The 23,406-nt window shown below is 45.6% G+C and overlaps 1 protein-coding gene across 4 annotated transcripts in view; it reads right to left on the bottom strand.

Moving 5' to 3' along the window:
- PDCD11 (programmed cell death 11) overlaps positions 1-23,406 on the bottom strand; it is a 41,056-nt gene that overhangs the window by 14,105 nt on the left and 3,545 nt on the right. For all 4 annotated transcript variants that reach the window (XM_011236348.3, XM_019809461.2, XM_019809467.2 and 1 more), the window contains 18 exons: positions 22,372-22,539; positions 20,601-20,762; positions 19,148-19,271; positions 18,280-18,461; positions 15,525-15,632; positions 13,767-13,973; positions 12,999-13,123; positions 12,755-12,815; positions 11,955-12,101; positions 10,400-10,651; positions 9,690-9,824; positions 8,963-9,157; positions 7,907-8,077; positions 6,701-6,920; positions 5,573-5,722; positions 5,034-5,149; positions 3,097-3,638; positions 2,157-2,219 (listed from right to left, as the gene is read on the bottom strand). In XM_011236348.3, coding sequence (XP_011234650.1) covers positions 2,157-2,219; positions 3,097-3,638; positions 5,034-5,149; positions 5,573-5,722; positions 6,701-6,920; positions 7,907-8,077; positions 8,963-9,157; positions 9,690-9,824; positions 10,400-10,651; positions 11,955-12,101; positions 12,755-12,815; positions 12,999-13,123; positions 13,767-13,973; positions 15,525-15,632; positions 18,280-18,461; positions 19,148-19,271; positions 20,601-20,762; positions 22,372-22,539 — 3,128 coding nt within the window. The remainder of the gene's footprint in view (positions 1-2,156; positions 2,220-3,096; positions 3,639-5,033; positions 5,150-5,572; positions 5,723-6,700; positions 6,921-7,906; positions 8,078-8,962; positions 9,158-9,689; positions 9,825-10,399; positions 10,652-11,954; positions 12,102-12,754; positions 12,816-12,998; positions 13,124-13,766; positions 13,974-15,524; positions 15,633-18,279; positions 18,462-19,147; positions 19,272-20,600; positions 20,763-22,371; positions 22,540-23,406) is intronic.

Genomic DNA, 23,406 nt, shown 5'->3' with positions numbered 1-23,406 from the left:
ATATTCAAAAGAACTGAAAGTAGGATCTCAAAGATATTTGCACAACCATGTTGACTGCAGTGTTATTCACAACAGCCAAGATCTGGAAGCAATCTACGTTATCTGTTCACGGATGGATGAAGACAATGTGGTGCACACATACGTGGAATATGATCCAGCCTTTAGAAAGAAGGCAAATCCTACTACATGCTACTATGTGGATGAAGCTTCAGAACGTTGTGCTGAGTGAAGCCAGCCAGCCAGAACGACTGTCCATGGCTCCACTTACACGAGTTATCTAAAGTAATCAAACTCAAAGACACAGAAAGTAGAAGGGTGGTTGCCAGAGGTGGGGGGGGGGGAGGAAGAAATGGAGAGTTGTTCTGTGGGTAAAGAGTTTCAGCCATGCACGATGAAGAAGTTCTGAGGATCTGCTCTACGTTAATGTGCACAGTTAACAACACTGTGATGCACACTTAAAAACTGTTAAGAGGGTAAATTTATGTTTTGTGCTTTTACCACAATAAAACAAAAAAGCAAAAAAGGGGAAGAGATTAGAACACAGATATACACAAAGAGAACACCACATGAAGACACCCAGAGAAGGCAGCGATCTGCAAGCCAAGAAGGGAGGACTCAGAAGAAATGTTCATTAATTGAACATTTCTACTCTTAGCCTGAATAAACTACTTGACCCCAACTCTTAATTAAACAAGGCATCACACCTCGGTGATGATATGGAGGACTCAAGTGATTAATATGGTGCTCTCACTATTTTCATAATAAAGACTGAAGGGGGACATGACCAAAATCTACCAAACTAAGGAAACCACACAGTAAACATCCACCAGATCTCACTATTCCGGAACTAAAGGGCTTACTCTGAAGTTCCAAGAATGTTGTTAGCATCTCTAACTCAACGTTCCAGGAATATTGCCTATCTCAGACTCAAGCCTTCCCAAAAATATTCCTCTTCTATTCTGGCACCTTCAGGACACTGACCAAACCTTACTCCCTGATGGAATACTACTCAGCTGTAAAAAGGAATGAGATCTTGCCATTTGTGACGACATGGAAAGACCTAGAGAGTATTACACTAAATAAAAGAAAGATGAATACCACATGATTTCACTTATATGTGGAATCTAAAAAACAAAACAAATGAACAAACAAAAAAGCAGAAACAGACCCATAAATGCAGAGAACTGATGGTTGCCAGAGAGAAAGTTGGAGGCAAGATAGGGAAAATGGGTGAAGGGGACTGGGAGATACAACCTTCCAGGTCAGTAATTAGTAAGTCACAGGGATGAGAGGTACAGCACAGGGGATATAGTCAGTGGTATGACAAGAGCATTTACGTGACAGATGGTCGCCAAACTGTGGTGAGCACAGCATAAAGTATAGATGTGTCCAATCACTATGCTGTACACCTGAAATTAATGTAACATTGTGTGTCAACTATAATTAAAAACAAACAAAAACCTTACCCCCTTAAAGTTACTTAAGAGGCCCTTTCATTATATCTCTTGGCACTTAAGACTTAGACCCTGGATGGATCCCACGGCTGACTCTGAATAGCCATTCTCTCAGTCATGTGTATCCAGCTTCATTCATTTATGACCTATTAACTTTAAGAGGCCGGGTTTTTAAAGGAGGAAGCAGAAACAGGCCCATGGATCAAAATGCTTAAGATCCTCTGAGAAAAATGATCCCAGACAAACTGGATCCAACACAAATGGACTAGTTTTCCTCCACACAGAATCCCTCACAGAACACCCCTCTATAAAATCCACTAGAACATGACCTAAAATTCTAGTCACCAAGCAGTAATCTACACCCAAAGAATGGATATTCTTGGCTACCTGTTGTTTATTTTTGGAATTAGTGAGTTCTAGAAAATTGGGTTGAATGCAAAAATGTGCCTTTTTGTTAAATGCTGACAAACAGAACAGCAACCAGCCTTTTAGACCCTAAATACAGCTTTTACATTAAGTTTCCTACAATCCCTCTAACTAGCCTTATCAGAGCCAAATATCCTTACTAGAGAAATAAGATAACCTGGACAGACAGAGGCAAAGTAAGTCACAACACTGGCAGAATCTAGGCAGGAACTCAGGTTCCTGACTCCAAAGCCCCACACTCTCTCCGTGAGACCATGCTGCTGGGGTTCCCCTCACCTTGGCCGGATACTCAGCTCTGGAATGGTTCGAATAAATCTGGGATGACTTATTGGGAGAAACCTGGAAAAAGAAATAAGGTCAAATCATTTTTCTTATTCTGTGTACCACCATCATCTGGACATCAGACTTTCTCTCTACTCCCAAGAAAACCAAGCTTAAAAGCCACCTGCTCCACTGCCATCCCGCCCACTGGTGATGTGCCAGGCCTGAGGGCTTCCTCTCTCATTCTCTGCAGTAAATGTTGAGGAGCTGACTCATCTGATCTTTTAGTATTGTCTTATTAAACCCTGAGCAGAATTTTCCTAACAGTCTACATTCTCCAACTCTTTTACTCCGAAAGAAAGGAAACTGAGGTCTAGAGAGAGCAGTTACTGAAATTAATGTGCAATTATAGACTATGAATTATTTTGTTTTTCTTATTACAGCAAAGATTTCTGCTACAATAATAATATCCCAAGTAGATTAAAGAAAAGGAGGATGACTATGGCATGTAGTGGAAAATGAATTATAATAACCTCCGATGTACACTGAGCAATAACTGTGTCAGGCAACCTTCTAGGCACATTGGGTACCGGATGTTCTCTCAAGCTCTGCAAAAAACGTACTAACCACCATACTTCCATTTTACAAAATAGGAAAATAAAACTCAGAGATAAGTAAATATTTAAGTCATGGTCACACAATTTTAAGTGGCAAATCTGGACTGCAAACCCAAGTCTCTCTCACTTTAAACTTAATGCCCTTAACCACTATACCATACGCCTTTTTTTTTTTTAAGGAAAAAAGACAAAAGGATTCCTTTGGCAAACATCTCTGTTAACTAGAAAAAAATCTGATTCGTGCACAACTTTTTCAAGCCTGCCTCAGTGCCTATACCTTCTCCCACAATTACAACAATCTCCCCTCAAAACCATCCCATCTCCCGAAGCCTCCATACTTGAACGTCTTCATATCTCGTCCACCAATCACTCGGGCAGTGACTGTCTTCCCAACTTTCAGCTTGGCAGTAGGAGATGTGCCCACTGGAACATCATCTAGAATGTGGGAGGCGTGAATACAGCCGATGATGCCGTCTTCTAGGGTCACAACCACATGGGTGGGCTTAATGGACTTGACAGTGCCTGTGACCATGTCCCCAATGGACAGGGTGTGCTTCTTTACAGCCCCCACAACCAGAGCTGGGTCTGCTTCCTCGTCCTCATCGACTGTCTCAGAGTCCTTCCGGGTCTGTCTCACAGTCCTCTTAGCGGCTGGCCCCTCAACAGCCAAAAGAAAACCAGTCACTCCTGGTTCTGTGGTCTTGAGGGTTAGGGAGACACCCTGTCCCACCTGCAACTTCTCTGAGTCAAAGCGGAAGGTGTCATTGAGGTGAGAGGTCAGGGAGAAAGCTGCCAGGTGGCCACTCTCCACCAAGGAGGCGACAGCAAAGGACTCCTCCAAGTGCTGCACAATCGCCTGGTACTCGCTGCCTTTCCTCAGCTGGAAAACAGAAAACCCACCATTCCCACTTCTTACAGGGCACAAGTGCTCAGTTATCGCCCACTGGGCAGGGCGGGCTGGGGAAGCCCCATGAGGCCAGGGGACCCAAGGCTAGTATGAGTGGTAACAAACTCGCCTTCACTCCCTCCACCCAGCTTCCCCTCCTGTTACTGAGGTGACCTGACTAAACTCAAGGCACCATATCAGAAGCCCTGGGACTTCATTTTTGTTTTGAATTCAGGTTCCTAGGTCCTATCCTAGAACTACTGAAATCAGAATTTTAAAGTTACTGAGGTGATTCTGAGCATAGCCAGGTGTCCCCTAACGGTCAAAGACACTGTGTCCCTGACTCTTGTAGCTCTGCAGCGCCCCGCCTGATTTCTTCACCCGTTCAACTGCTCACCAGAGTCATTACTGAGAGCTTGTTGTGTGTGTGCGAGGCATTTAGATCACCTTTCCTCAAATCCAACCTGTGCTTACACCCTTATACACACCAGCTTCACTTGGATATATGGAATAGGAACCTGCTAGAAAACTCAATGAGGGATTAACACTGTTTCTATTTCTCTTTGTTCCCCCAAGTCTTAAAATTATAGGCAAACAGACCTGAGGAATTATACCTAGGTCATTCTCTCCACCAATACCCTACACAGTTAGATGCTTAATAAGTACTTTATTAATTCATTCGCTTATTTATTTAAGTGGGGCCTAGTGTGGGGCTTGAACTCATGACCCTGAGATGGAGACCTGAGCTGGGATCAAGAGTTGGGATGCTTAAGTGAATGAGCCACCCAGGTGCCCCCTTAATAAGTACCTGAAATATGCAGACCAAATATATACATCACCCAGAAAAAATACTACAAATGTGGAGACTGCCCTCGAACCCATTCCTCTCTCACATAAAAGTGTACAGGAGGGGGTGTGGATGAGCAGACTGGAGGTCAGAAGTATGCACAGATAGGTTTTCTTTGGGCTATAGGTCTTAACACAGTTTCCAACATTTCCCACATTTATTTCATTAAAATTCACATTCTGCTTTGCTTAAAAATCAGACTCAGCAACACCAGACGCTGATGTTCCCACCTGGCAACAAGGAGATGGAACTGAATTGTCTCTGGCCCTTTGTGAGCTGGCCATGCCCGCTTCCCTCATTTACATCATTGACCTGGCCCTGAAGGCAAGGTGACCACGTAATTGATCACTGGCACCAGAGTGCCAGTTGGTGCTATTAACAACCACACCAAGACAAGAGGTGCAGGAACAACCCACACCAATCCAGGCAGGCGATCACCTCCTCCACAGGCATTTGCATTAGAACCCTGAGCAAAGTTTGTGGGGCTAAAGAGGCGGGTAATGCCCTTGAAGCCATGGGAATGGAGGTCATTACCAGCTTACCTTTTTAGCTTTTCTATTCACCAAATCGTGGCAAAGGGAAACATGAACCTCCAACTTCAACATGTCAACATTTAAGATGACAACCTTCTTTTTCTGCCCAGGTTCCACCTCTTGCCCTGCAGTGCAGAACCAAACACAGCATGATTGCCTTCACGGAGCAGGGAAGGAAGCATCTCTCCAAGGGCCTGTAAGCCCTTGGGCACAAAAAAGAAAAGGGGACATCCGTCCTGGGTTGATATGGGCGAGGAAAACCAAAAATCTAGCTCCCATAGTTCAAGTTCAGGTGTGCCTTAATTTATGCACCTGATATATAAAAATCTAGATTTAACCAATTATAACAAGGGAAGGATTCACACTTAAACCTTCTTTAGCATGCTGTCAGTTGTCTTGATTTACATCGACACAAGACAGGGATGCCAAAACTTTCTACTGACTCAGCTCCTCTACACTAAGTATTAGGGAATTCTGTATCCAAGAGAAGGAAGAATGGGCCAGGAGTCTCCCCCGTGAACCATGAAGAGCGAGACAGAAGTGCTCACCTGCCCGGTGATATTTGCTGGCCCTCAGGACCAGGCCGGGCACGGGGCCCTCACTGAATGCCACAGAGCCATCCTCCAACACCTCCTGCACCTCTAGGTCAAGGACCATCCCGGGGGTCATCTCAGCCAACGTCTGGATCAACACAGAGTCTGCCAGAAACCCAAGGGAAATGGGGATTAACAAGCAGAAACAATATTCACCGTTCTCCTCTGGCAACGTGCTGCCCCACGGAGGACAGCAGAGCACTGGAGCGCTGTGAAGGTAAGATCACTTTTGGTAGAAATATGTGGCACCCGTGAACACTCCTATCGCGGTGAGAGAGACCTGCACCTCTTGCAGATCCTCCCTGGCCATAATTCAGGAAAGTAGCCAACAAATACCACAAACACACACCTTCCTTCGCTTTATGAATTGTCATTGTTTCTGTTTGGAATCTACCCTCTCAAGCTTCTTATTCCCAAATCCCCTCAGGGTTCCAAAATCCTACCTGATGGTTCAAAACTTTGGAAGATCAACATAATAACCCCTCACAGTCTTCCAGCAGGTCCCTGCTCCATTCTATCATCCACAGGATATTTGTAGAATAAGAGAACAAGTGAGGAGGTGAATGGATTCACAACAAATGCAAACCTGAGGACATAGAACTAAGGAAAATTTGATTCCGGTCCAGGAGGGAACACAAGGGGGACCTCTGGGATGCTGGTAATGATCTTTATCTGAATCCGGGCAGCAGCTAAACAAGGATGTTCATTTTATAAACATTTACTGAATTGTACCTTAAATGATTAACGCAGTTTACACAGGTTATGCTCCTATTTAAAAAAAAAAGGGGGGTGGGGGTGCCTGGGTAGCTCGATAAGTTAAGCATTTGACTTTCGATTTCCACTCAGGTTGTGATCTCAGGGTTGTGGGATGGAGCTGAGCACACAGCCTGCTTGAGATTCGCTCTCCTTCTGCCCCTCCCACTCGTGTGAGCACTCTCTCGCTCTCTCTCAAATAAATCAATCTTTTAAAAAAAAAAAAAAAGTTTATCAAAATTGTTTGAGCCCAACAATCCATCAGAACACACAGGCACAACTTACGACAGACATCCCCCCCCCCGCGATCCCCCCCGCTGTGGCCCCCACCTCGGTTGCTCATGAGGCTGCGCACACCCTGCCGCTCTTCCAGGCACTGGCTCAGGAGGAGGAGGCTGGTGGTAGCCAGGTCCCCCAGACCGCAGTCCGACAGCCGCAGCGACAGCAGCATGCGCTGCTTCTCCTCATCCACGTTGGTCACCTTTGCAACCACCGTCTGCCCCTCGACAAAGTGGTCACTTGTGGAAGTCACAAACTTGTCACTCATGATCTAAAGAGTGGGCAGAAAAAAGTACAGACAGGAAGTCTCTCTCAAGACAACCCACTTCATGCCCCCAGAAAAGGATGTGTGGAGGAAGGAGAGAGGGAAGCCAGGAAGACCCCCCAGCCCTCCCTTGAGCACTGCTCTACTCCTCTTCCAGAAAACCATACGAGGCCCTGGCTGTTCAACCCAGCCTTCGAGAGGGCACCCAGCCAAGGAGGCACATTACTGGCAAGCCAGAGGGACACCAAGCTGTCCACGTCTCTAACACCCGATGGTAATGCTCTGCACCCTGCACTATGCGTGTTTTCTGCAGGCTTCCCCTCTTCTCCCATTTTAAAAATTGCGCTGGCAGGGGGTACAAATGAGAACAGCCAGGGAAAACGTCAGGGGGACAAACCAATGGAAGGGAAGAAGTATTTATGAATAAACTATAGGCCACTTGCTCTCCCACCGTTTTACCCCGACTTCGCTAAGACTCCTCCCGACTCTGGGTCTCAGTTTAGTCAGCAGGCATGGGGGTTCAAACCATGGAGTCACTACGATTTTTTGCAGTCTGAAAAGTTTATGACTTCAGTGATGCTGTGGTGAAGGGGATCCTTCCAAGGGTATTCTGATACCGTGATGCCTCGAAAACTGTCGGAGGCTGCAAAACTCGTATTTAGTGGCTCCAGAAAATGAACTTCCACGTCTATGCATGCTGAGAGTCTAACTCCACTAGCCCCACACTGGAGACTCAGTCTTCGCAGCCTCTGCGCACCTACCCAATGCTATACCGTGAAGTAAAGACGCCCCTTCTTCCAGGACAGCCCTGCGCCAGGACACATGGCCGCGCAAGCATCTCAGCCCCATTCCCCTCAGCCGGAGGCCTTTCTGACTGGCCCAGGAAAATCTTGCAAGGGATTAAGGTATCCTGCTCCTTCCCGCCCTCAGGTTCCATGACTGACCCGAATCTCTCTCCTCCTCTCCTCTCTTGTGCATGGAGCTGAACTTACAGCTTTGGGGGCCAGTCCACTAAGACCAGATGGGAACTGAACAAACACCCCGTAGTCCTTGATGCTCTTCACAAAACCGATAAGCAGCATTCCAGGATGGATTTCTGCGAAGCTCTTAGGATCCTGGCCACCCTCCACGGTGGAGACCAAAGCTGGTTTCCTACAAAGGAGCTAATGGCACTTCATCAAGGAACATTCCAGAAAGGGCAGATCAAAGAGCCCTCTCTCCACCTCCTTCTTGCACTCTATGCGCTCTGCTGCTACAGTGACTCTCCAAGCATCCAGACCAGCAGCATCAGCATCACCCGGAATTTGTCAGAAATGCACACTCCTAAGCACTGTCCCAGACCCACCGAATTACCAGCTCCGGGGTGGGGCCCAGCAAGCTGTGCGAACAAGGCCTCCAGGTGATTCTGACACACACTCAAGTTTAAGAACCAGTGTTCTTCTTATCTTTATTAATTCATCCCCAGATTACTGAGGGGACTAAAAAGGGACTGGCTCATCCCTATGGTTTGGCAGCTGGACAACCAGGACAGGGTCCTCCACAATCTTCATGCTAAGCAACTCTATCTCACCTCCTCTATCTTCACTCTACGGAGATCTTATTTTTCATTCTGTGAGAAAGAGGCAGTGTTCTCCTTCGAAGTGTGCACATCAGAATCAAAGCGAATACTCAGAGTCCAATGGGGGGTAGGGGGACGGTTGGGAAGGAGGACAGCAGCTGCCTTATTAATTGTTCCAGCTCAAGGGGCAAGCACTGTCTGAGAAGGCAAGATTGGAAATATCCCACTGGACCTAGCAGGCCACACTGCCTCCTCTCCAACACCCTGGATTCCCACTCTGCCCTGACCAGCATCTGCTGGTAGGACTTCAATGCTCTTACTTTCCACCAGGGGAAGACAGGGAAAAATACAGTCTGGTCAACGGTTTGGTTTTCTGGAGGTGATTCTGAAGTCAAATGACTTTTTCCCATGGAGTTCCCAGTTAAGAGCAGAGCCTGACCCAGAGACTTCCCCAAGGGCCCACGGCTCACCAGATACCAGTAAAGGATACCACATGTCTCTCACTCTGGCTCAGACAAAGTACTTTGTGAAGAGTGTCACCAGCCCGGAGCCAATGATACAACAGAGGGCCATTGGCGACATGGTCCGACAGATGAGGAGTGGGGAGGAAAGCAGGGATGTTGTGGGGCAGCACAGCCACCTCCAGCCCATCTTTGGTCTTCTCTAAAACCTTCACATCCACCAACTACTCAGGAAGAGAAAAGACAAAAAATTGTACTTGTCTTGAGCAGACAGCAACCACATCTGGCCCAGGCGGAGATCAGAAGCATCAAGTCCCAGCATCCAGGACCATTGAGAGGCTGAGATCAGAGAAGGAGCTTTCTTCCACACCCCACACCACAGCCCCCAAAGACTCGGCAGGCACACACGCACACACCAGGACCCATTTGTGTGCTCATGGCACTCCTCTCCCAAGTCCCTCCATGGAGTCACAGGGGAAAGACAGTCTTGCAGGCTGGTCCTAGAGACCAGAGAGGAAAGAGGACACCCGTACACTGCTGAACAGCCATACAAAAATGGTACTTTCCTTTCTAGGACAACTTCCATTTGCTCTGACACACAGAAAGAGCCCTCTTTCAAGACCTTCAATTCTCTTTAGCCACAGAACCTTATCTAGCTACCTTGATCTTTCCCTCCATGGGTCCCAGTGCCCCACGTGTCAGTGGCACCCCACTTTCTGCCACTGTCAACTAAAATAGCTTGTCTGGTCCAGGTACCTGTCCAAGACTAACAGTTCTTCTTTCCTTCTGACTCTTGCCCGGATGCTCTTTCTTGGGATCACCCAACAGCCTGAAGGACAAAAGCATCCTCTCTTTGGATGGCTCGCAGTTCAGCACCACAACCTTCACCACCTAGAGAGAAACACAATTCCTAGCTAATTCTTCCCTGCGGGCCAGTCAGGCCCTGGAGAGAGCTGACCCCACGAGCACTGCAGAAGGAGATACACCCAGACCTGGGATCAGATCAGAAGACAGTGGAAAGCAATGTACTGACAGAGACACAGAATCCCCCCAAGTCAGCCTTTTGCGTGAAAGGAAAACATGAGTAAGTTTTTGGTATAATCCCAAGCTTTCAAAACTTATTTTTCCTAGAGAGACCCACTCGCTAGTTTTATGGCACTGCCACCTTGTGGTGACAGTGACCTGAGTACAACTTCTGACGTGAGGGACACTAGTATGTTTGCTGTAGGTAAAGACTAATTTATTTCTTCCAGGTTGTGGGGCTGAGGTCCCTCAGTTTGCCAGCTTCTGCTGAACCCCTGAGGGTTTCTCCTGGTTCTGTTTCACATCTCCTCCAGCTAACTGGCTCAAACCCACTGCCCTATATGCGCCTTCCTTATCCCTTAAAAGGTAGTCCTCCCACTACTCCATCAAATCTGTGTTCATGGGGTCACCAAGGACATGAGCTTGTCCAAGGAAAGGGTTACCTGGCCAGCGTAAAAGACCCTCTCTGGGTCAGGGACATACTCGGCACTGAGCTCATGCTTGGGCACCAGTCCCTGCACATCGTTGTAGAACTTCACAATGCAGCCGCAGTCCTTGACCCTGAGGATGAAGCCGTGTGTCTGCAGACCAGGCTTGGCATCGGCATAGCAGGTAACAGCAGGCAGTTTAGACTCAATTAGGGTTTTCTTCAGGGTCATCATTAGCTTCTTGGCTTCAGGATCACAAAGCAAAACCTAGGGGAAGGGGACTGGTTGTCATCAAGTTACCCGTTATCAAGAGAGCCACTGGACCCAAAGGCCAGGGCCCACCCCGAAGAACCTGCTCTCTCTTTCCCAGTGAGAATCACCTCAGCCGTAGATCCTCCCTGCTTCCTGCCGGATGACAATCTGGGGAGTATTCCCCTAATTCAAACGTACTTCCCCGTACGCTCCCTCCCGGGCCTGCATCAGCACTCACCGTCCCACTGCGCCTCCGCACAGTCCTGTGTCACAGCTACTTCACCGCTGCCTCAGCCCCTCCCAGGCCATGTGTGCCTCGTGTAACACAACGAACAACCGGGCCGATTTACCACCTCAGTAATTTACCACCTGCGTATTAGCTATAAACTAAGACTGAGAGATCCAACCATCTCTCATCCTGCAGGTCATCTCCTTGAGGGCAGAGAAATTCCTTTATTCCTAACTTCCTGACTCCACTACTATAAAATTTTGCACCAACGGGTGATCAGTATCTTTCTTGACTTGATGAAATAAAATGAAAAGAAGAAAGTCTAACATCGTGAGGGCCTGCACACCAGGCCCTGCGTTAGACACCGTGTATCACATTTAATCTTCACAACTCTGGGAAGCTTCGCTTGGGATTCAAGATTTTCTTACAAACCACTCAAGTTTTGGCAGCTTAGTTTGGATATTTCTGTGCCTGACACACCCTGTGCTCCTCTTCAAATCCTTTCCAGTTCAAGTACCACCTGCCAGAAATCTAGAAGGCATTACTGTCATATAGTCCTGAATGTGAAAACTAGTTCTGCCATTTATTAGCCGTGTGACTTTAGGCAAGGCAAGCTGTGTGACTTTACCTTCCTAAGCTGTAATTTCCCAACCTGCAAAATGAGGATAAGAGTACTTACTTTATGGGATCATCTTAAGGATTAAATGACAGAATGCATGTCACGGGCCTAGGATTGCAACCGGCACAAAATACGTGTTACATGGTGTTTGCTGTTGATACCACCAACGATTCTTGCCAGCCCGGCCCTCTCACTTCCCCTTTGAGATGCGACCATAGCACAGGGCCTGCACCAAACCATGTGACAAAAGGTCACACAGTGGCTTGCTCTCTTCAAGGACGAATATTTTAACTCTCAATGACATTACACAACTCTCAAGGGCACAGAGCTAGTTTTCTCTTCTCAATGCCAGACACAGCACCACAGATGCTACATAGTCATTCTGTGGAAAAGGGCAGAAAGTTCAGCTGAGAAGCACTGTTCTCTTCCCATCTGGCCTAAACCCCAACGAGACCCTTCAGAAGGCTCACCCGGCACTTGACCTCATCCCCAATGCGGTACTTCTTCTCTGGATTCTTCATCAGGATGTCGGCCAGGTGCATGGGAGGTATCAGGCCCCTGATTTGCTCACCCACCTTCACCAGCATCCCATATGACTTTATGGTCAGCACCGTGCCCTAGGGAGTTCAAAAAAAAGATGCCATTAGACCTCAAGAACGGCTTTTTTTCCTCCACCTCTTACAACAAAGCAGGTCATAGCTCTCTTTTGAAGCCCAGCTTCCCAGGCTAAGTGCCTGTTGTTCCAGATGTCAAAGGGTAAAGCACACACCCACACTGATTTGAATGCAGTCTGGTTTGTTTACAGGAACCTTCACATCTTTTCGTGGGAGTATGTTCTTTCTGTCCACTTCACGAGCATTCTCTGAAGGAGGGGACTCTGTCTGCTTAGGAACAAACTCTACATATAAAGGAGATCTGCTCAGCTGGGGCTAAATGGTTGGACATGTGAGGCAGCTAAAAGTGACCTCTTACTAACATCTCAGTAGTTCAATCATCATAGAACTAACTTTTGCCTGAATCTAATAAACACCATCAAATCCCAGGATTTACGACCTACTGCCTCTGTGTATTTGGGTGATGCTATTAAGATCTTACCTTGAAATTAATTACATATTACCCAAGGGAAGAAAAAGAAATTCCAGTTAACAGGCAGAGGTAAGGAACATGACTTTAAATGTGTTCATGTGAGAACTAATGAGCTGCCAGTTAACCCACAAACTAAAGAATGTCTAAAGGTGGAAGAGTATCAAATTATACGCTTGAGTCTTACCTCTACCAATGCCCCAGGCTTGATGTCATGGTATTTAAGGTACTGAGCTTCAATAACAGACCTAGAATGAAAAGAAAATACAAGATTAAATAAGTCAGGGCAGAGGCTACCTAAAATTCAGGGCTCCCAAAATTATGCTGGCAAGAAAGGAAACCTTCACCAAGTCAGGCCAGGAGAAACTGTGACCATGCATCCATAGAGGAACACACTTCTACAGCCCCACCCTTGTTGATGACAGACTTACGTCCTCAGAGAAAGCAAGGCCAGTTCATCCATTTGGCTGTAATCGATGACTCTACACTTGTGAGTGTTCCCTGGCTTGAAGGCCTCAGCATTGAAGACATTCTTAGAGTCGGCGAGATGGGTGAGCTACAAAGTACCAAGTGATTAAGGACAAGCCAGCCATAGTAGATTGGAGGCAATCAGATTTGAAAGCACACTGACATGACTCAACACATTTATCACCTACCATAAAAACACTACTGATCGCCTGTCAAAATAATTCCTCTAAAACACTACTCTTTACTGTCACAGAATATAAGGTCAGAGAACAGTCTGGATCATGGGTCCACAAACTACAGCTCACAAGTCAGTGCCCATTTTTGCAAATAAGTTTAACTGGAACACAGCCATGCCCCTTCATTTATGTACTGTCTATGGCTGCTTTCTGACTACAGCAACAGAGCTGAGTAGTTAGGACAGAGATCATATGGCCCACAAATCTGAAATATCTACTATCTGGCCCTTCAAATAACTTTGCCAAGCTCTGGTGTAAATCTTAACTCATTCTTGTACCTACCACTGACCAGGTATCAAAGTTAGTCAAATTAATCCTAAAGAGTTCTAATAGAACAGACAGACATTTTTCTAATCCCTCTGCAGAGTCTGTCACATTTGGGGATATTCAGAAATAGGAAACTAATACAAGGGATGGAAAAAAACAGAAAAGGACCCATGTGTCCCCAAAGTCCTTCTAGTGATAAGATCCTGATGAAACAAAGAGCCTCCTCACCCGGGCATAGGCCAGCGCCCCATCCTTCAGCCTGAAGGTGGCCCCGGCCTTGCTGAAAAAGTTCTGGACAGGAACCTCATCCAGCACAGCTCCCAGGTGCTGGCAAGACAGCCGGGTGAGTGAGCGCCCCGGCTGCAGGAAGACGGGACGCAGGCTCAGCCGCACAGCCCGGGTCCGAGGATGGACACAGAGAACACAGGCCCTTACCTAGACAAGGGAAAGAGAATCATGAGCAGGACGAGGCACACAGAAGTTAAGTCCCCCAGAGCAGACTTTCGGGGGTTAAGACTCTACTCGTGCAGCCCAGGTATGGATGTAAGTAGTAATATCAGATTGTGCAATCGAGCAGCATGTGGAAAATCCAAACAAAATGCCCCACAGGAACTGTGTTCAACTAAATCAACGCTTACTCAAGGCCAGGACAACATAGCAGGGTCCCCTCAACATCAGGAGGCTAATAATGCATACGCGACAGAAGCCATGTCTGGAACACACCGGAAATGGCCTGCCCTGATCACAAGGGTACAGCATGTAAAACGTCTGCACTTTGTACACAAATACGACTGTAAGGAGAAAAAGTTACTAGAAAAAGTTCACCGAAAAGTTAATATTATCACTAAGTGCTGGGAAAACTTGTTTAGCTAAAAAACATGTCTCTCTAGAATTCAATAGCATATACTACTGTTAAAAACAAAAAAGGAAAAGAAAAAAATCATTTTAGGATTCTTTTTAAAGCTCCGAATAATATATATTAGGACTTTCTTCCCAAATATTCACAATCACTGCAGAAAATTTGGATATTTAGATAAGTGTAGAAAAATCAGCAAAAGTTAATCATTATTAACACCTGACTGTATATAATCTTCCAATATTTTAACCAGGTGTATACCATTAAAATTTTTTTTTCAGGGGCACCTTCATGGCTCAATCAGTTAAGCATCTGCCTTCGGCTCAGGTCATGATCTTAGGGTCCTGGGATTGAGCCCTGCATGCGTTCCTGCTCAGCAGGGAGTCTGCTTCTCCCTCTCCCTCTGCCCCTCCCCAGCTTATGCACACACATGCTCTCTCTCTCTCCCTAATGAATACACAAAATCTTTTTTAAAAAAATTGTTTTTAAATAAAAATAAAAATTTTTTCAGAGCACCTAGGTGGCTCAGTCGGTTGAATGTCCGACTCTTCATTTCAGCTCAGGTCATGATTTCAGGGTCGTGAGATCGAACCCTTCATCAGGCTCCATACTCAGTGCAGAGCCTCCTTGAGATTCTCTCTCTCTCCCTCTGCCTCTGCCCCTCCCCCAGCTCATGCTCACACATGCACACATTCCCCCCCTAAAATAAATAAATAAAATCTTTTTAAAAAATAAATAAAATTTTTTCAAAGTTGGAACTACTCTATCCATAACACTTTTAAACCACATTTTTCTAATTAAATGTATATTTTGTTTTTTTACATTACATATTCTTCTTAAACACCTTAAATCATAACAGCAAAAGATTCACTACCCACCCTCTCCAAAACCAAACTATATAAAAGAATAAGAAATACAAACTACAAGTTGCCTTCTTTTCACAGACTCCTTCTCTAATCTCAGTCCACAGAAATAACCACGGTGGCTTCCTATGGTCCTTCCAACACACATTTCATTCCCCTCCCCGCCTCTAACACCTGTACACATACAGCCCTAGGATCTGCTCATAGCTAGCCACAATTGTGGACAGCTGTTTGGGACACAACTGGAATCAAGAAAACATTTCTTACTGCTTGATTTGAGAAATATGTTCCAGCTTTCTTGGGATCCAGGTGCATAAAGTCAACCAGGCCAGTGAAGAATGAGAGGAAGTTTAGTGTAAGGCCAACTGGAGTCACCTAGAAATAAACGGAACAAGAAGGAAGAATGTGAGACACTGTTCATACAAAACCCTCACTGCCACATTTTCCACAACTGTGTATCTCTCCTCCCCCAGCTAACCCTTACCAATCTTTCTTCCTACAAAATTAAGTGGCAGGACAACTCCTGGCACTGCCTGTTCCTTTATTCAGTAAGCTCACCTCCCTGCTGGCTTGAGAGGCATCAATCCTCACACCCTTGAGATTTTCCAATGGGATGGAGGGTCACTTGCACAAGGATCCTTGGGGGACTGCCAGCCCAACAGCCTGGACAAACCGTTGCTAACTGGGTGGTCCGCCCAGACTAAGAAGGCAAAAGCCCAGTGCTGGCAAAAGGGAGATACTGACCATGCTGATTCGCCCTACAGAGCCCCCCAAAAGCTAAAGAATTAGAGGTGACAAGCACCTCAAAAGAGAGCAATGAGGCAGATGACTGAACTCAGGGAAACAATTAAATCCCCAGGTCCTCTCCTCAAACTATAGGGTCTACGCCTCTCCTGTCTCCAGAGAAAATGAGTTATTCTCTAGGAAACCTGTATAAGACTCAAAAGACAGAGTGCAAACCCTGAAAATATACATTAAGAAAAATTCTAAATATCATATAAATATAGATATGGAGACATCCAGGCCCTCTCCCACACAGCTCTCAGGCAGCCAGGATTATACCGTCCTGAGGAGAGATTAATAGATCCTTTCTAGAGAAGACTTATACTGGCCCCAGTAAAAACCCTTGGGCACTGAGTCTCTCATGAGCCTCCCAAAGAGGCAGTTATACTCTTTGTGACTCTACTGGGAGAAGACTCCTGGAAGTTTGTGCTCCAAGTGCCTTTCCCCTTTGCTGATTCTGCTTTGCTTCCTTCCACTGTAATAAACCATAGTCACGAGTGTCACTATACGTGGAGTCCTCTGAGAGCTTCTAGTGCACCAGCGAACCTGGAGTGGTCTTGGGGATCCCCAACACACCAGGTCAGGAAATTAACCTCCTGTGTGCCTTACCAAGGATGCTTCTGGAGAATGCACCACACTAACATGAGCGAGTAAACCAAAAAAGAGGAATATGTGGAACCAAAGATGACTCCAATATAGGAGAAAGAGGGGAAGGATCCAGGATGACAGAGAAAGAAGTCCTAGGATATCAGCTCTGCAGGAGTCCTACCAGAGCAACTGGCCTAGAGTGGAGGGGGCTAACAGGAAAAAGGGCTTTAGGTGGTTAAAAAAAAAAAAGTAACTGAGAGGTCATCTAAAGGTTTAAACACCTTTATAGAAAATTACAGTATGAGGAGAATAACTACAAGATGTACTAAGAGGGGTGCCTGGGTGGTTCAGTCAGTTAAGCGTCTGCCTTCAGCTTGGGTCATAATCCCAGGGCCCTGGGATCAAGTCCCACATTGGGGGGGTCCCTGCTCAGCGGGGAGTCTGCTTCTCCCTCTCCCTCTGCCTGCCAGTCCCCCTGCTTGTGCGCACTCTCTCCGTCAAATAAATAAAAATCTTAAAAAAAAAAAAAAAAGATACATTAAGAAATAGTTATATGCAGGAAGAGAATCTGGCAAATGACCAAAAAAAGGGCGTCTGGGTGGCCCAGTCAGTTAAGCGTCTGCCTTTGGTTCAGGTCATGATGTTGGGGTCCTGGATGGAGACCCGCATTGGGCTCCCTGCTCCTCCTCGGGGAGTCTGCTTGTCCCTCTCCCTCCCCCCTGCCAACGCTCTCTTTCTCTCTCTCTCCCAAATAAATAAATAAAATCTTTAAAAAAAAAAAAAAAGCTGATTATCAACTCCAGGGAAAAAAGCCATTTGAGAAACAATCATAGATGTTACCTAGCTCAGTAGTAAATAATATTTACATAACCATAGTAATTTAAGCTCTGAATAACAATTTAACCAAAAATTTAATATACCTCTGTTAAGAGGGTGGAGGAAGGAAAGGGAAAGTTAAGAGAGCCAAATATTCACCTACCATGATAAGAAGTTAAAACTCAATGCCTAAAATCGATAAACCAAGAAATACCAGCGGAAGCTTATTACTTATAAACACAAAGGTAAATTTCCAAAGATGAAAGACTTAAAGATGGAGTTAGAAGAGATGAGATAGTTCTTTGTTATAAAACTCTTCGAATACTATTTGACTTTTTCAGGGTGCCTGGCTGGCACAGCCAGTTACGCATCCAACTCTTCAAGCTCAGGTTGTGATCTCAGAGACCTAGGATTGAGCCCTGCGTCGGGCTCTGCGCTCAGCATGGAGTCTGCTTGAGATTCTCTTCTCCCTCTATCCCTCCCCACTCTCTAAAATAAATAAAATCTTTTAAAAAGTAAAAAAAATTTTGACCTTTTCAATCAGCACCATCCAAAAGAAACATAATCCATACGTAACTATGTAATTAAGTTCTCTAGCAGCCACATTTTAAGAACTACAAAGAAACAGATGAAATTTATTTTAATAACAGGCTAACCCAATACATCCAAAATATTATCATTTCAACATATGGCACTGGCTACATTTCAAGTGTGTAATAAGCCACAAGTGACCAATGTCTATCCTATTGGGCAGCACAATTTTAGACTGCGCACATGCACAAGCAACAAAAATTATCTCTATTTTAGAAAATAGTAATGACAATGAATGGCTTACCTTCTGTACCTGGGCTTTGACCACCAGTCCTGGCAGCAAGTTATTAAGGGTCCAGTTTTGCTCCTCAGTAGCAATGGCAGTAGAAACTTCAGAATGAACAACAGACAGACCAACAACTCCTCCATTGCCTTTCACCTCTTCAATGATGCAGTTCAGGTACTGACCCACCTTTAGTTTAGCACCTGCAAGCCCCAGCCCCCAAAAGGAAAAATACCTTCATGAGAAGGGCTCTTAACTCAGATTCAAACAAACCTGAAAAGATCCAAGGTCCACCTGCCCAGTTACCATGTAATACCCATGTTCTCAATCTTTCAGTGACCAACTACAAGAGGGGAATAAAGTGACCCTGACTGATCTGGAATCAACACTGCTTAAAAATATGAAGATCCCGGGGCGCCTGGGTGGTGCAGTCCTTAAGCGTCTGCCTTCGCCTCAGGGCATGATCCCAGCGTTCTGGGATCGAGCCCCACATTAGGCTCCTCCTCTAGGAGCCTGCTTCTTCCTCTCCCACTCCCCCTGCTTGTGTTCCCTCTCTTGCTGGGTGTCTCTGTCAGATTAATAAATAAAATCTTTTAAAAAAAAAATATGAAGATCCCAACAAGACAGGAAGAGAGCTGCGGAGGCCCAAATTTCCGTGGAATCTTCTAGGTGAGAAAAAGTGAAACTGGTCCATTGGACCTTAGACCCTGTCACTCGCTGGCCCTTCACACATATTTCTTTTCTATCAGCTAGGATTAACGCTGATTTTAGCAAAGCCAAACAGCCTTTGGGGTCACCATACTATCATTTTACTCACTAAGTGGTATTACACATAACCCCCACACGTACCGCCTCACCACCACACACCAGCCCCTCTTCTTCCCCTCACCTTTGTTCTTCTGTCGGATATACTCCTGGGCTTTCTGCAGTGGCAGAAAGGCTCTAGCCCCACTAACTCCAATGTCCACTAGGTAGCCATGGTCTTCCAGGCTGGATACAGTGCCTGTGAGAAGCTGGAGGGAGAGAAAGCATTCCCCAGAGTTCAAAAAAGGTAATGGGATACACAACAAAAATCCACTACCAAACATGAATGTCCCCACCATCAATCTTGACACATCATCCCATAATCCTCCCCCAAACCCTCCCCCAACAACTTTGGTCCCACTTGAGGATAAAAAAGGGAAAGACATCAACTTTAATTCTCCCAGGGCTTGAGGGATCTTATGGTTTCCAGTCAGTGAGAAGTGTTATGCACAGTTGAATGGAATGACAAAGAGGGGTTTCTCCCCTGGAGAATTTTCAAAAGATGGGAAAGACTATTGTTACACAAAGAGGAGTAAACCAGATTGCCCTGCAAGGTCACTCCCAGAGCCATGACTAATCCAGAACTACTCTTCCAGCTGTCATCACGGCTTTTCTGAGTACCTCAAAGACTTCAAACAAAAGGGAAAAAAAATCTTGCCAACCTCCTTTACATTTCATTGGAAGCAGTGTGAAATTCAAATCTGGCTCTTACTATTTGGTCTTTGGCAAGTCATAAAGCTTTCTGAGTCCACTTTCCCAAATGTATAAGAGGAATATCTATTTTCTGCCTCACAGGGTTGCTGTGAGAATTTCTTCAGATGAAATGTCTAAAACAGCACCTGCCAAACAGCAGGCTCTCGACACATCAATTTCCTGCACCTCAGCTTACTTTTATTCCCCTTACTAGCCTGCTTTCAGGGCCTGTCCCAAACTGACTGCTTCTAACTAAAAGTTAAAAGATCATACTGATCTCCTTCCTCTTAAATACAAGAGCACTGAGATGAGTGTAGTGTATATGAGTGTGTTCTATACCTATTGGATGTTGAGACTCGGAACTAGCACTAATTTCTCCTGAATCTCCACAGGACTGAGAGACTCAGCAGTGAGCTCTCCATCAGTACAGCTGACAGACTAATTGCCCTATCTAGCCTGTCTCTTGCTCTCAGAGAGCAGCCTTCACGCATTCCCCACAGATGCCAGATAGCCTCTGAAAATGACTTAATCTGTAAAGAACAAGTCTTGGTAAGTAAGACACTTTGAGGAACTCTTCACCCCGGCTAAGCCTACTTGGAGGCATTTTTTTTTTTCTTATTGGCCACCAGTGCACCTTCCCTTTCACCCCTCCAAGGTAATGTGATTAGGCTCAAGCCTTCAATTTCCATTAGCTACCCAAGCACCTGGAGACCTGCCCCCCAGGAAAAGACCCACCCCTGTGTGCAATAGTTAAGCTAAAAGTAAAAGGTGGTCTAGATACTCCCTAGAAGGCAGGGCAGGAAAAAGGCACATTGTCTGCTCCTCTTCCCTGACCCCATACGTACCATGCCAGGCTTCAGGGCCTCAGCACTTAGCACTTCGTTGACATTTTTGGGGTTCAGAGATAACTTGACACTCTTTTTGCCCCTCTCTGTGATGCCCACACTGCTCACCACACATCTCACCAGCATCCCAGGTGAGAAGAGTTCAGGCAAGCTGACCAGGTCCTGCATAATACAGATGAGAAAGATGTGATACATACTCCTCTCCTGAACCAACATACCACTGCCCAACCCTCCTCGCTCAGTGGTTTCTCATCTTCAGACCCCAAAGAACCCAAACAGTGGACGAAGAGAGTAACCCCTTGCCAAAGGAAGAGGGATCTGTGGCCAAGGCAGTCTTTGATTCCAGCATAAGGCCTCCGATATCTCCACAGAATAGGTAGATGTAAATGACTTGTCAAGAGTCGTCTGTATTCACTGTCTCCATTTATTCACCTCCTGCTCGCCCTTCATCTCGCTATAACTGTGGTCCACCCTTCGCCCACAACTTTATCTCCCAATAAAATCACCAGTGATCTTCATGTCACTAAATCCAATAACCCGCTTCACAGCCTTCTTTTATGTGACCTCTAGAAAGCATTTAACACTGGTCGGGGCGCCTGCATGGCTCAGTCGGCTGAGCATCTGACTCTTGATTTCAGCACCGGTCGTGATCTCAGGGTTGTGGGATTGAGCCCTGCATGGGCTCTGTGCTCAGCAGGGAGTCTGCTTGAGATTCCCTCCCTCTCCCTCTGCCCCCCCCGACCCTGCACACATATGTGCATGCACACGGGTTCTCTCTCTTAAATAAATAAATACATACATAAATAAATAAATAAAATCTTTTAAAAAATACTCAAGGGTCAGTCTTTCTCCAGGGTCAGTATTCACTCGAGGGTCCATTTTTCAGTCTCTTCTCTTTTCACCCCTTCTAGGTACATTCTTAGCTTCCCTCTTCTTAGCTTCTATTACCACCTATGCAAAGCAGCTCTCACACATGTACTATAGTTTCTAGCCCAGACTACTCTGAGCTCTGGAATCACCTGTCTACTGGATGTCTCAACCATTCCTCAAATTCAACACAGCAAAAAATAAAATCATGATCATCTCTTCCAATCCAGGTCCTCTCTCAGGGTTTCTGTCTCAGGATGGCAAGGCTGACCATCAAGTCACACACAACAGAAGGTTAGGACTCATCCCCCTATCAAATCCATCAGTGGGCATTGACTTTACCGCCTCAGTAGGTAAACCCTAAACATAGCCTGTCGTCAATCTCAGAGCTGGGTTACTACAGTAACCCCCTAACTGGTCTCTAGGCAACTACATGCCTCTTCCATCTATTCTCTTTGCTATCTACATGTCACTCACCCCAATAAGAACACTTCAAGGGCTTCCCATTGGTTCTAGAATTAAAAACCAATCTTTAACATGGTCTAGCCTCCACCCAGCTCTCCTGCCCCATCCCACACCACTCTCCCTTGCTCTCTCTGCTCTAGCCACACTAGCCTTCTCTCTGTTCCATGTTGTGCTCCTTCTGCCTGAACTCCCTTCCTTCTTTACCCGGTACACACTCCTCTTTCAAATCTCAACTCAAGCATCCCTTCCTCAGGGAAGTCTTCTAGGGTCCTTGGACTAAGTCAAAATCCTCTTATTTAAAAAAGAAAAAAAAAAAACCCAATTATAAACTCTCATGACACCTTGTGCCTTGACTTTTAGCATTTCGCAAAGCTGTAATTTTACATCTACTTGCACACCCCTCAGTTCCAGTTACAGAGCACATTCGGGTTTCCCTTACCTTCAGAGGCTCTTCTTGAGCCACCTGCTCATTCAGCTTTTTGGTATACGCATCACAGATTTCAGTCACTTGCACAAAGCCCCGAAGTCCATTGGGGAGACTAATCACCAGTTCTATTTCATTGACCTCCTTCACACAACCCAAAATCCGCATCCCCTCACACAGGGACTAGAAGAGAAAAGTGAAATGTGCACAATAGGGAAAAGAACAATGACTGAGGATGGTAGGGGGTCCGGCTTCTAGTCCCAACTCTGACATATAAAAGCTACAGGAGATATGCATGTGTATTATGTCCGTATACATATCAAATAGGTAACCGAGCACTGTAAAACAGCACTACAATACTGAAGGACACTTCGGTCTTTCGCTTTCCTCCACACAACCCAAACTCAAATGCTTGGCAGGCAACAAAGTGAAGGAAGCCGGCCAGTGGAGACAATGGCAGTCTGGGGTGTCCACGCCAGGCCTAAAGGGCAAAACTACCATTCAGCTCCATGTGACTACGAACAGGAGGGAATGTGTTTGTGCTGTCAGCACCCTCATTTTTACAAGAAGCCAGAAATCCCATATTTATGTGAAATTTTTTCTAATGTTGGCACCAAGTTAAATAATTATTTTTCTAAGTATCACATAAGACAAACAAAATACTTCTGCATGCTGAATCTGAATCATTTCCTTATGAAATGATTTGGCTTTTTTCTTTTCCTTCTTTACAATAAATATCCAAGTTATAATCTAAAAAAATAAAGAACATTAAAAAACTGCTTTGCTTCTCCAAGAGAATTTCCGTAACTATGAAACGAAAGAGTAGAAGCAGAAAGGTTTAAAGTTATTGCCAGTTCTAACCTATGAATCCACTAAAACACAAGTTTCATGAAGACACAAGAACAATGAGGGACTCAGCAGCTAAAAAGAAAAACAACACATGGTCCCAGGCATTGGTTAATAATCAAAGGTGAGAATGCTCAAATCTGAGCACAAACTGCATAATCTCTACAAGGACGGACACACACACACACATATATACAAAAGGAA

This window comes from Ailuropoda melanoleuca, chromosome 6 (assembly GCF_002007445.2).
Source record: "Ailuropoda melanoleuca isolate Jingjing chromosome 6, ASM200744v2, whole genome shotgun sequence".
NCBI classification, from domain to species: domain Eukaryota; kingdom Metazoa; phylum Chordata; class Mammalia; order Carnivora; family Ursidae; genus Ailuropoda; species Ailuropoda melanoleuca.
Note: the sequence above shows the minus strand (reverse complement) of the source record. Positions and strands in the feature narration are given on the sequence as shown.